General features: G+C 35.0%; 1 protein-coding gene across 1 annotated transcript in view; it reads left to right on the top strand.

Annotated features, from left to right (window-relative positions):
- DDX10 (DEAD-box helicase 10) overlaps positions 1 to 12,396 on the top strand; it is a 281,032-nt gene that overhangs the window by 37,946 nt on the left and 230,690 nt on the right. The window contains exons 10-12 of the mRNA XM_024766407.1: positions 6,354 to 6,455; positions 7,642 to 7,729; positions 10,667 to 10,755. Of these exons, the coding sequence (XP_024622175.1) occupies positions 6,354 to 6,455; positions 7,642 to 7,729; positions 10,667 to 10,755 (279 nt within the window). The remainder of the gene's footprint in view (positions 1 to 6,353; positions 6,456 to 7,641; positions 7,730 to 10,666; positions 10,756 to 12,396) is intronic.

Below are 12,396 nucleotides of genomic sequence, written 5' to 3'. Positions count from 1 at the left end.
TTGAAATAACGATACTTTATAGTATTACTGTACTCTATACAGTACTGTACAGTAAAGTACACAAAAGCACAACCACTTGTAGAGGATGCATGCACATGACAATGTACGCCAGACACATGAACTAACTTACGTGATTGGACACGCGAATGCACGTTTGCATCTTTGAAAGCTCGCAACCTGAAGATTTGTGTGTAGGGAACTTACTGTATTGGGAGCCAGTAATTTAGAAGCTGCCTACCACACCTAGTGTCAAACTTCACTAGTATGTAATTTCAAGTACAAAGGTAATCACGCGGTATAGGTGAAGGCAGGAAGAGGTCTGGGACCTCCATTACAGCTCCACAGGTGCATTCTTGCCACATCAGGGTGTGCTGTGGCCCAGATTAATCTCAGAGTCTCTAAGTGATATATGAGGTTTATCATTTACACCGATGGGCCACTGGTATAGTTACAAAGCTGATCCCAAAGACCTACTCCTTAAATGCATAGACTGTAAACAAACCTGGTATATCGTCTTAGTATCTCATAGATGAGGACTCTCATGCTAGCAGATCTACCATGTTTGTTTCCTAGGAGGCTTGTCATTGGTATGTTTACGAGGAGGTTTGACTATATCACTTGTTGTTTTGGCCAGGGTAGCTTCTTCCCTGCCCCCTTCTGCACCTCCACAGTGAATGATGGGTTGTGGCTTAGCCATTCACTTCCTAACACATAGCTGGGTGAATGTGAATGAACTCATTTAGCCTTTATAATAACCTTATGAGAGAGGTCTTCTTATTAAAAAACTGTTTCTCAGAGATTGTGAGGTAAAATGTGTCTAAGATCACTCAGGAAGTACCATGGCTGGGGTTTATACTTGGGTCTTTCTGACTCTACAGCTCATGTTCTTGTCAGTGTGCCCCAAACTAGCCGTTTTCATTTAATGAAGTCTAGTGGCCGTTGCTTCCATGCAGGGCTTCTAGAATGTATGAAAGGCAGGTACTTGGAGAAGGAAAGTAGATATTTCTATTTAAGTTTGCTGCCATTCATGGTCATGAGGATAAACTAAAAATATATGCATTTTCCTTCTTTATTTGGACTATGAGAGACAGATATCCCATAGTTGATCAAACACTGTCCTTAAAAGTCAAGAAGTTTAGGTTTGGACATGGCTCTGATGGCTGTGTACCCTTTGAACTTGTGTTCTTAACCTCTTTAAGCCTCAGTTTCTTCTCTTGTAAAATGGGATTGATCATATCTCTCAGGTTCCTAAAAGTATAATTTTAGGTAGTATCAGTACCACTTTTGTATAGGTTTTCTTTTTCTTTTTAATCTATTAAAACTTTAGTCTTTTTCAAAAAAAAATTCTTTTCTGGGGACAGAGTTGACAGACTTTAATGATTTCTACCCTTACCCTGTGAACTTCATAAATCCTTATACTTACTCAGTTTGCTAGAAGCTTTCCATGCAACGCATGTTAGCCAGCTTGGCTTCTTTCCAGTTATTTTATGGTGAACCTCATTTGTCAAACTGTTGAGCCTATGTGGTATACCTGTTTGTATTTCTAAGGTCTTAGGCTGCAGATGACTTCATCTTTCCTGGAATATTTCCCAGTCTGTCTTTTTCTTTTTTAAATCTAGTGTAGTATCTTTAGATCCTGGAATAAGCTCTGCTTTGTACCACGTTGTGCAGGAGGAGCAGAACAATTGGACTCTGATTCTTATGGCTGTCTGTCTGCCTCTGTATGGCTGACTGCACTGTCCTCCCACAGTGATAGGAACTCTTGGGGCTGGTTGCCACAGGTAAGGCTAAGGCATAGGGAGAATAGAAGCAGACACAGGGCGGGGACAAAAGAGAGAAGGGCTGTGGAATAGCAGAGTGTGACCAACAGTTGTCTCCATTTCTCCACCTCTTGATCATACTTGTATTGTGAACAATGACTAGTATATTAATACAGTCACAGGTATAGAATTAAGGTCCTAAAGGGACCTAGATCATCTCACTCAAACTGTATAATTTATAAATAAGAAAATGCAATATATAGTGATAAAATGACTCATTATCCAAGTTTATAAAGCTAATGAATAGTAGAAGGGCTGGGACTTGAAATCAGTTCTGTTGATTCCAAATCCAGTATTTCATCTGCTAGTGCAACATCTAGTGGTTTGTTTGCATTTTTTCACCCACCAAATATTTAGTCACCAGCTTTTAGGTACATACGATATATGTTAGGTCTGAAAGTCAAATTCATACATGTTAATTTAATGGTCAAGATGAGAGAATACACTCATATTGGTAGTACTAGGATGTGTTAAACAAGGTAAGAGTTAGATGTAGATTTTTAAAGCTTATAAAGTTTTTACTAACTTGTGTTTTATTACAAAAGAAATGCTTATTTATTATACAAATTTGAGACAATGGGCAAAACAGTTAAACCGCCCAAATTCTACCACCTAGAAAAATTTCTTTTTTGTGTATGTTTGTATATATATATTTTTAAATTACAAAAGTCGAATCCTTCTAAACATTCTTTAATAACCTGATTGATAACCTAGAGAACCAGGCTGGGAGAACTCAGAGTGGCAGTTGTGAACACTGTCAGATCCTGCTGCAGCAGTTGTTGAAGGTAGGAGTGAGCAAGATTTAAGGGCCATTTAAAGACTCAACTAGAATGGAGTTTGTGTTGAGGAATCTGAATTGGAGGATTAATGGTTCTTGGGTAGAAGGCAAAGTATTGCCAGAATGGCAAGGCCTTTTTCCCTTCCTCTGGCCATATTGTTTCAAGGTTATTTCATTGGAAGAATTACCATTGGGATCCAAGAGTCAGTGGTTTGGATCTCTTAATTTAGCTAGAGATACAAGTGAGCTGTAGGGTGTAGAAGTAAGTTTCCTGATATCAGACAGTTACGGTCAATCTATTGAGGATCCTTCTTTCCGGACAGAATCCTGCTATAGTTGAAAAGGAGTATGGAAGTGAAAGTGTAGTCATCAGCTGATTATTTATTTATTTAGGCCAATTTCTTGGCCTTTCAGGAACTTTTTTATTTGCTTCCTCTATTGGTTGCTTGCTTTTAAGATTGGCAAATTAATGTAAAATGAAGCTTATCATAAATTCTGAAGAGTTACATAAATGTAACTGATGGTATTAACACTGATGGTAAAAATGAGACTTTTTGTTTTGTTTCAGATGCAGGGCTTTTTTTCTTTTTGATGCCTACAGTGTTTCTTAAAATAATCTGTCTAAATATATAGAACTTTAAAATGTAGGTCTTATGAAGAACATTTATTTCTCTATGCATATATTTAGCCTTGGGTCTTGGATATTGCTTTGGAAGTATAAAAGCTAGCTCATGGGTAAATAGATTATTCTTGTAAGCATTTTTTAAAAAGGGGGGCAAATGTGCTTATGCTTTTTTAAAAGTGCTTTTCTTTTTGAAATAAAAGCTTACTGGAAAATTTTGGGTGTTGGTATGTGGGAGATAATTTGTGCTTTACATTGTTTCTGGGAAAAGATGTGTGTGATGTAAAATAGGTAAAATAACCAGTGATGATCTTTATTAAAAGATGCTTGCTTTGTGGGATTCGACTTTGGACATGTTTTTCCATTTTCCTTTGGGAATCTTTTTCTTCTAAATTTCAGTGTTGCAGTCTGTCTTAACCTTAGCCTTTTATGTGTATATTCTGTTAGGTATATTCTGTTAAACGTTTGAATATGGCCCCTTTGTGACTTTACTCGTGCCTTATCCTCCTAGATTGTCCCTGGATGCATGAATGGGTAGATAAGATAGATGTAGATGGTTAGACTTATTTTTGCTTATGAGTCAGTCTGAAGATTGAGATCTTCATTGGATTCCCTTTTGATATCCTAGAGATTTCTCTTTACCCCTTTGCTACAACTCTGGCCTAAGTAGACTTTGGAAGCCTTTTTATTTTCTTTCTCCATCTCTGAATTTGGATGTGGAATGTTAGAAGCGTTTGTTATCCTTCAACCCACTCATCTCCCTTATTCCTAATTGTTTTTCTTTGTACCACATGAAATAAGCTTTTTTACTTACGAAGGTAACTGATTTTACTTCAAGAGTCGGGCTGCTTTGAGGGTATTTGGTAAGTGCATACATAGTGAGTCAGTATTAACAGATCTGTGTCCTCTTTGACCTTCACCCTGTCCTTGGTAAAATTTTAGAATTTCAGTAGTTGTGATGTCTCTCAGATATCTTGTTTGTTCAGGTACCTCACTACTTCATAGACTAATAATTTCTGCTCACAGTTAGTTTAGTCCAACATTGCTTAGGGGAAATGCTTTAAATTCATATTTCTTCATAGTAAATTAAGATGAAACATTTCAGTCATACTAGTCTGTATTAAAATACAGAGAAGAAGTTTTTCAGTTGTGAAACAGATTCTTTGTAAAAGGAGTAAATGTATGCTTAATTACTTTCATCTCCCTGTTTAATACACAAGCATTTAGAAAACATGGAATAAACAAACAAGCACAAAGTAGACAAAACTACCCACTGGACTCTCTCAAATGCTGTTTTCCCCGTGGAAAACTTGACTCTCCCCTAACAGTTGACTAATTCCTAATTGTTCTTTAAATCTCAGTTCTTAGATGTCATTTTCTCAGGGCAGTTTTTTTTCTTTTTTTTTTTTTAAACTCCTAGAGCACATTGTGTAGAGCTCTGTGTTATGTGTTCTTGTAGCTTCCCATATGTCTACTGTAGCAGTCATATCACTTTGTTGTTATTACAGGTTTTATGTCTATTCCTAATAGTCTGTAAGCTCTGTGACAGCCAGAACTGTATCTGTTTTATCACTCTATTTCAGTGCCTGGTATATAGTAGCCCCTTAATTTTTTTAAATTTATGAATTAACTTTAACCTTTTAATACTTTTGATGTTTTATTTCATACTTTTCTATGTGTCTGGGTACACATAAAAATATATAAACACATACTTTTGTAATGCTATTACACTGGAGTTTTTTTACCCTTCTGTGTAGGAATAAAATTTTGAAATCAACATGTGAGGTAAAAATTGCTCTTCAGTCTTTGGATTGACAGTAAGTCAACAAAGTCAGTTTCCCTCCAGTGTACAGTGATAAAGGTCTGCTTATATACAGTGGTAGTTGGTCTCTCTAGAGACTTAACCAAGGTCCTCTAAAACCAGACTCTCATGTACCTTCCGGCAATCTTTCCTGCTGTGCACTTACATACACTGGCTTCGGTTGAATTTCTCCTATCTTTAGTTTACTTTGTGTTTGTCTTGTATTTTCTGGTTCCCGCTCCTTTGTTCATGCCATTTTTCCTCTTTGGAATACCTTAGCTTTTCCCTTTCTATCCATTTTTAAGGCCCACCTCAAATTCCATCTGCTGTGACATGTTTCTCTTTTTCTCTGGCTAACCCTTAGTGTCCTCCTTTCACTTCTGAGTTCATGGCGCTTTATTGCCAGTGGTTATCCTTTGACACTTGGTGATTTACCATTTTGGGACTGTTTTTTGAGTCTCTTGCTTTTGTGTGAGTTTGTCTTTTCTGGTAACCATATTGTTGGATCACTGAAGGCAGGGATATTCATCTTCTATTTATTCGTGTTCTTCACAATTTATACCTGGCACAAAGTTTCTTAGTAAATAGTTTATTTGATTAATTATAAAAATTTATTTGCCCCTCATATTTATAGCATGAACCCTGAAGAGAATTCTTTGTCTTTAAGAAATTTCTACAAATACCTGATTCTATTCTGTCTTACTGCTTTCATGTAATATCTAAGGTGTCCAGGAAATCTGTATATAAGTAGCACAAGAAGCTTAAGTAACTATGGGGTGCCTTATGGCCCACTTACATAGAAATTTTTGATGGTGCACCTATATACTAGGTGAAGGAAGAGAAATCATGGATTAGAGGTAGTAAGTTTTTCAGCGGAGCAGAGATCCATTCCTCATAACTGATGCCTCTGAACTCTGAACCGTGTTATTCCCAAGGTAGAAGAAAAATTTCCAGGAAGATGATTAGATTTCCTTAATGTATCGGGAGCCATGTTTATTAAATGATTAATTTTATTACATCAGTCTTGTGACTTGAATGAGAAATTGTCTCCTTGCTATAGGTAGACCGTTATTTAAGAAATTCTTCTTAATTGATTTGTCTCTTCTACTGTGGTATAGCCTAAAAATCAATGGGAATTGTAACTAGTGATGAATTTTGAAAAAGGTGTTCAAGAGCCCTAGTTTTCTGTTGTCACAGATGTTAAAAAAAATGGTATTCCTCATATTTACTAATTTGGTGAACCTGCTTTCTTGTTACCTGTTCATCAAACTGTTAAAATGTAAAGTGCAGATTGCATTAATGTGGAAGGGATTTTGTTTGATTTTTGTTTAGGTACAAAGAGGATGGTGAAGCTTTATTAATTTTGCTTCCCTCAGAAGAAAAAGGGATGGTGCAGCAGCTTCTTCAGAAGAAAGTGCCTGTGAAGGAAATCAAGTAAGAACTATTTGCTGTCTTGATATTATTGTTAGAAAAATGAAGGCATGAAATTATTATGCCTGATTATGTATACCTAATTCCCTCCTCCCTCTAAGCTTTTTTGCTGTATGATTTTGGACTTTTTGTTTGCTTTGTTTTTAACAACTTTTTTAGAAGACTGTCATCGGAGAAAACAAGATGAAAAAGAGACCTTGTTAGCATCAGGAGGCATTGATGGTTGAAAGAATTAAACCTCTTGGCTGAACTTATTTTTGGGGTTGTCTGTCTATTTCAGAGGATTGTCCTCTCCTGTCATTGAAGATGTTTAGATTGAGTGTCAGCAGAATTGATTGTAGTCTCACTTATATTGGGGCCCTTGAAACACCCTGCTTTCATTTGGAGGAAAGTAACTTGGGAGGGTGGTTAGATGTGGTGGAGGAGTGGATAAGAGTTTAGATGAAACAAGATTGGGTGTGAGTTGATAATTGTTGAGGCTGAGTGAAAGTTTTCTACCTTTGTATATTTTGATGTTTTCTGTAATTAAACAAAGTCAAAAACACCTCATCTGCCACCACCTATTACCACTCCAGCTTTTCAGGAACAAAATTGTTCAGTCTAAAATCAGGGAAACAAGTGGAATTTCCTTTGTGAAACCTAGAATAGATGCTTGTAAGAATTACATTCTTTCCTGTAATTTTCATTCTAAACCCGGGCAGATTTAAGTAACCATTCTATTATGTTATGCCTGATTTCTAGATAAGGAAAACAATATTTATATCCTTGGCTACTTGTTTATTATTTGACTTTTGTTTTATGGTATTTGACTAAAAACGGAAATTGTATAAAAATGACGTTTGCTTTCATTTATTCCATTTCATTGATGATCCACCTCCCACAAGAGGCTACTTTCTATCCTTAAAGACTTAAGAAGTGAACATTGCTAATTGTGGTGTTAACCTAATCTTTCAGTCACTCAGCATGGGTTGTTTAGAGAAAATGTCAATTTTACATTTTTTTCCTGCATTATTCAAAATATGCGGAGTCACATTTCTATCTAGTGTAATTTCAGTCTAATCTGGGTCATAGATGAGAAATAATGTTATAGATTTTAAAAATACTGAGGAAAATAGAAAATACTGTGTACTGTTTTCAGTTTCTAAAATTGAGATGTCTTAGTTTAATCTTTATCTTTTTGTTACAAAAGAATCAATCCAGAAAAACTTACAGACATTCAGAAAAAATTGGAATCGCTTTTAGCTCAAGATCAAGATTTAAAAGAAAGAGCTCAAAGGGTAAGTCATTTTTGAATTTGATACCTTCAGTGGAATAGAGCATATAATAAAGTTACGTGGTATCATTTTCTACTACTTCTAAGTTGCATAGTTATGCTTCAGATATTCAGGTAGTATAAAGTTCAGGTAAGTTTAACTTATTCTTTAACTTTGAAAAAATTATGTATTTTTCTTTTTTTAAAAAAATTTTTTGGCTGCACCACGTGGCATGGGGGATCTTGGTTCCCCAACCAGGGGATTGAACCTGTGTCCCTTGCAGTGGAAGCGTGGAGTCTTAACCACTGGACCACCAGGGAAGTCCTAAAAGTCTATATTTCTTATAGTAACTTGGAAAAATGTCTATTATTTGTCCATAGTCTTGTCAGACATATAGAAAATACTCTGATTTTTAAGTGCACAATGGCTGGATTTCTAATATACTTGATAAGGTTATCAACTTTTGATTTCTTCAGTAAAGTTTTTATTAACTTCTGACTGCACTTTCTTGACTGTAAAATTAATATCTTATATTAGGTTAAATTTCTAGAAAGCATAGCACTCTTGCAAAATTCTCTTTAGGAATGAGATTTTAATCTGACAGTGTTCCCAAACTGCTTTTTTTGGACTTAGAAATCCTCTTGATTAGCAAATACACAAAGAATTGTCATTTTTAGTTATACTTATTTTTTAGTTCTTAGAGTACCCAGCAGTAGATTCTTTAGAAACGGAAGATGTGAAATTATTTTGCGTTGTGCTTATAGCTGTCCAATCTTTGAATTGACAAATATTTGAGTCCCTGTTATGAAGTTCTTCATTTTCAGCGAGATCTACATAGGATATCTACATCTGCATCTCCCATAACTCAACAATGAGTTAAAGAGTAGGGATTCAGAGGTTGGAGGAAGAAAATAAAGAGGAGGCATGGAAAGGGCATCCTCAGTAGACAGAGGAGCCTGAGCAGAAAGTCAGTAGTCAGTCTTTTGTGTGATGGTTTTGAAACTGGATATTCTAAGCAAAGAAGTTTTATTTAAAGAGAAGATCTTATGTTTAAAAAATTAACTTAGGTTATATTTTATCAAATTATTGTCACTGTGCTTAAAATACCAACATTAATGATGAAAGCTAAAATTCAGATGCTTAGTATGTGCTAGGCACTTAGCTGCAGCATGGCCCTATTACATGACAGTTTGGTTTTTTTTTTTTTTACATGACAGTTTGATATGCATTGTGTTATTTAATCTTGCCAACAACCTGTGAGGTAGGTGATATTGATTTGATTTTATAGATGGGAAAATAGGAGCTGAGGAAATTAAAAATTGTCCAGGGTGACGTTAGCTATTAAGTGGCAGACCTAAGATTTAAATCCAGGTCTTTCTTCAGAACTTCCATGATACATCAGGAGAAGTTCCAGAGTATAAGAGAATCAAATAATGAACTGTGCGTAAACTTCTGTAAGCTCACTTCACCTGAAATCTAATGAAAAGGGTCTTTAAACAGATTTTTTTTTTCTTTGTTTTTGGGCATATATTTAGGCATGGAAACATTTGTGTGCATGTTTTGCCTAGCAGACATACTTTAAGCTAGGAGTTAAATCTTTTAGAAGCTTTGGAAATAGTATGCACATTTGACAATAATATACATGAATTCTGATGTCATGACTTTGTGCATACTTAGGTCATTCTGTTATGAATCAGGAAATATGAAACACTGGAAGGATGTCGTTTCACTGGTTTCTGCATATAACAAACGAGCCTTCCAGAATAAGATTATAGAAAAGCACATTGAAATAAATGATGTGATTTACTGGGTGTCACGCATGGTTTAGCAGAACGGCTAACTGTTGTCAGCTGCAGCAAGCTATCTAATTTCACAGAAGCGATTTTCTAGCTTTTATTATAATCTGGATAGAACAAAAACAATAAGAAACTGGGATGATTTCTTGTGGACGATTGTAGGGGAAAAAATTATCCTTGAATTATTCATTTTAATGCCTATGGAGACAGGGAAAATGGTTTGAAGAAAGGATTAGTGTAAAGTTAGAGAAAATGTGAAGTTTAGGAAATATAGAAATGGGAATTAAATATACTTTACAAAAATTAATTTTAAAATCAAAAAATAAAACTCCTGCTTACATATGTTTCACTATCTTTGCTGCCTGTTTATTTTACAGACTGACAGAGGATCCAGGACCATGTTTACTTTTTAGTTTGTAATAGCTCTTGGTATAAAGATAGTTTACTTTCTTTCTTTTTTTTTAACACAAACAGAAGAAAAATATTACAAGTTAATGACAGATTACTTGAAATTATAATGACAACTAATTACTTGAAATTATAATAAAAAAGAAAAAGCTTTAGGAGTAAACTTTTCCTGTTATGATTTTATTAAGCTTAATTTAAGTACAGTAAAATTTTGTTGTAGTAGTCAAAGGATGTTTTCAAGTAATAATTATTACTTATAACTGGTATTCATTGGTACTTAATGTATTCCAGAAGAAATGCCGAGTATTCTACATGCATTTTTCTCATTTAATTCTCATAACACTCTAAGTAGAAGGTACTGTTATATTATGTTTGATAGATGAGGAAACTGACAGAGAAATGAGAAACTTGCTCAGCTAGTAAGATGTGGAGCTCAGATTTCAACTGTATTATTCCAAAGCCTGTGTTTTTCCGTATTAATGCACCTGAATGATATTAACTTCTAGAATAGCTTTTTGAGAAGGTTATGTTTTATGTTGAGTTGGCTTGATGAAACCAAATTTAAAGTCTTTTCTAATATTACAATTCGAAAAAGGTAGGTTTTTTTGTTTTTGTGGGATGACATATACTCAGCTATTTTTGAGGTTTTTCACTACTGTTGAATTTATCCCTTTGATTAATTTTTTTATCTCAGTTAAAATTCATTTTCCATTTCTGAGTAGTATATATCTTACACTTCAGCCTTTTATGTTTACAGTGTTTTGTCTCCTACATACGTTCAGTGTATCTGATGAAGGATAAAGAAATATTTGATGTGAGCAAGTTACCTATACCTGAATATGCCCTGTAAGTATTCATATTATAGTTTTGTTTGTGAATCCTTAAAGTTAGAGGGAATTTGTTTGAAACCTGGTTTTGAGAGTCTTAGTTTAAACCACTGTGCCTTACCTTAAAAGAATCTGTTGAAGATTTGCAGAGAAAAAGATTATATAAACTGTAGAAAACTTGTTGAGCTTTCAGTTGTCAGGAATTTCAGTCAGGAAGAAGTTTCTTACTTGTAAGTATGAATTCCTGAAAGTTACACTGGCAGTTTCCTGTAGTTTGGGCTTAAAGGAGATGGAGAGCAATTGACAAGCATTCTTTGAAATCTTTAAATGTCTGTAGCCCTCTTGTTTTCTAAAAAGCTGGCTTGGTTTACTGTAGTTCTTTTTATGCTTTGGATGCGAGTCTCTTTGTCAGTTCTTCCCTTCTTTTAGATTGGTTTCCCATGCTGCTTATTGCCTGGATATTCTTTGTGTCTTGATGTTTCTTACATGTGCTCACAGGTACCATGGCAAAATGTCTCTCTTTAGTAATTGTGGTTACTATTATATGAAAACAGAACTCTTGGTCTTGTTTTGGCTTAGTAGTTGAAGGATTTTTTTTCCTAATCTTTTCAGGTATAAAGGAGGAGCATCTGTTTTTCAATGGGGTCCCACCTGTGGGAAAAGCATTGACAAAATCCTATAGAAGCACCCTTAAGGTTACTCATACTTTGAATGTCAGATTGAAATCTCCTAGTCTGTGATGAAATATGTACTTTCAAAGCAAGGTCTGTGTATTTGGCCTGCTTTCCAGGAATTCGAGTACCTTTACCTTTGAGTCTAATAAAAACTTGTATCCGAGTGAGCTGCTGTTTTCTATTCTTCATGTTACATTGCAAGTTCATTATAACAGGTAATTTGTCAGTTGTAACATTTTAGAGCCATTTAATTTGCTAGATAACAAAGTAAGGTCACTGACTTTTTGTTTAGGTAATGGATGGAAAATCACATGCCATGGATAACATGTTTTTGTTTGCTTATCTCTTTACGAATTTTAAAATTTCTGAATATGATTCATGGTTTAGGTTATTAGCTGATTTTTGTGCTTCAAGAAATTCTATCCTGGTTTCCTGGTTTGCTCATTGACATAGCTGAGATATTAGCAAACAGGAGAGGCACAGGTCTTTTAATGCTGCAGGGCCATATTTAGAGGACATTTTGTTGCCACAGATGCCAGTAAATCTCATCCGTTTACAGTTGAAGACCTTTGCTTTTTGTTGGTGATGCTTAGGGAAGCAGAAAGTTAAATTCTGAGCCTAAATTACTGGTACAGTTTAACTTGGTGTTTTAATTTAATTTTTGTGGATTTTAGATGTATAATTTCCTTGATCTATAATTTCCTTTAGAAGCCTTTAATACCTAAAACAGTGCTATGTATGTAGGATAAAATAAAGGTTTAAAAAACTATTTTACAGAAGAAATATGTTTTATTTATTTATATTAGTAAAATACTTTTTTGAATATTAAAGAAATATGTTTTAAATACCTAATATATCTAGTTCATTGAGCTAGGCATTAAAATTATAGATGTGGGGCTTCCCTGGTGGCACAGTGGTTGAGAGTCCGCCTGCCGATGCAGGGGACACGGGTTCGTGCCCCAGTCTGGGAAGATCCCACATGCCGC

The sequence above is a fragment of the Neophocaena asiaeorientalis genome, unplaced genomic scaffold, assembly GCF_003031525.2.
Source record: "Neophocaena asiaeorientalis asiaeorientalis breed wild unplaced genomic scaffold, Neophocaena_asiaeorientalis_V1.1 scaffold623, whole genome shotgun sequence".
NCBI classification, from domain to species: domain Eukaryota; kingdom Metazoa; phylum Chordata; class Mammalia; order Artiodactyla; family Phocoenidae; genus Neophocaena; species Neophocaena asiaeorientalis.
Note: the sequence above shows the minus strand (reverse complement) of the source record. Positions and strands in the feature narration are given on the sequence as shown.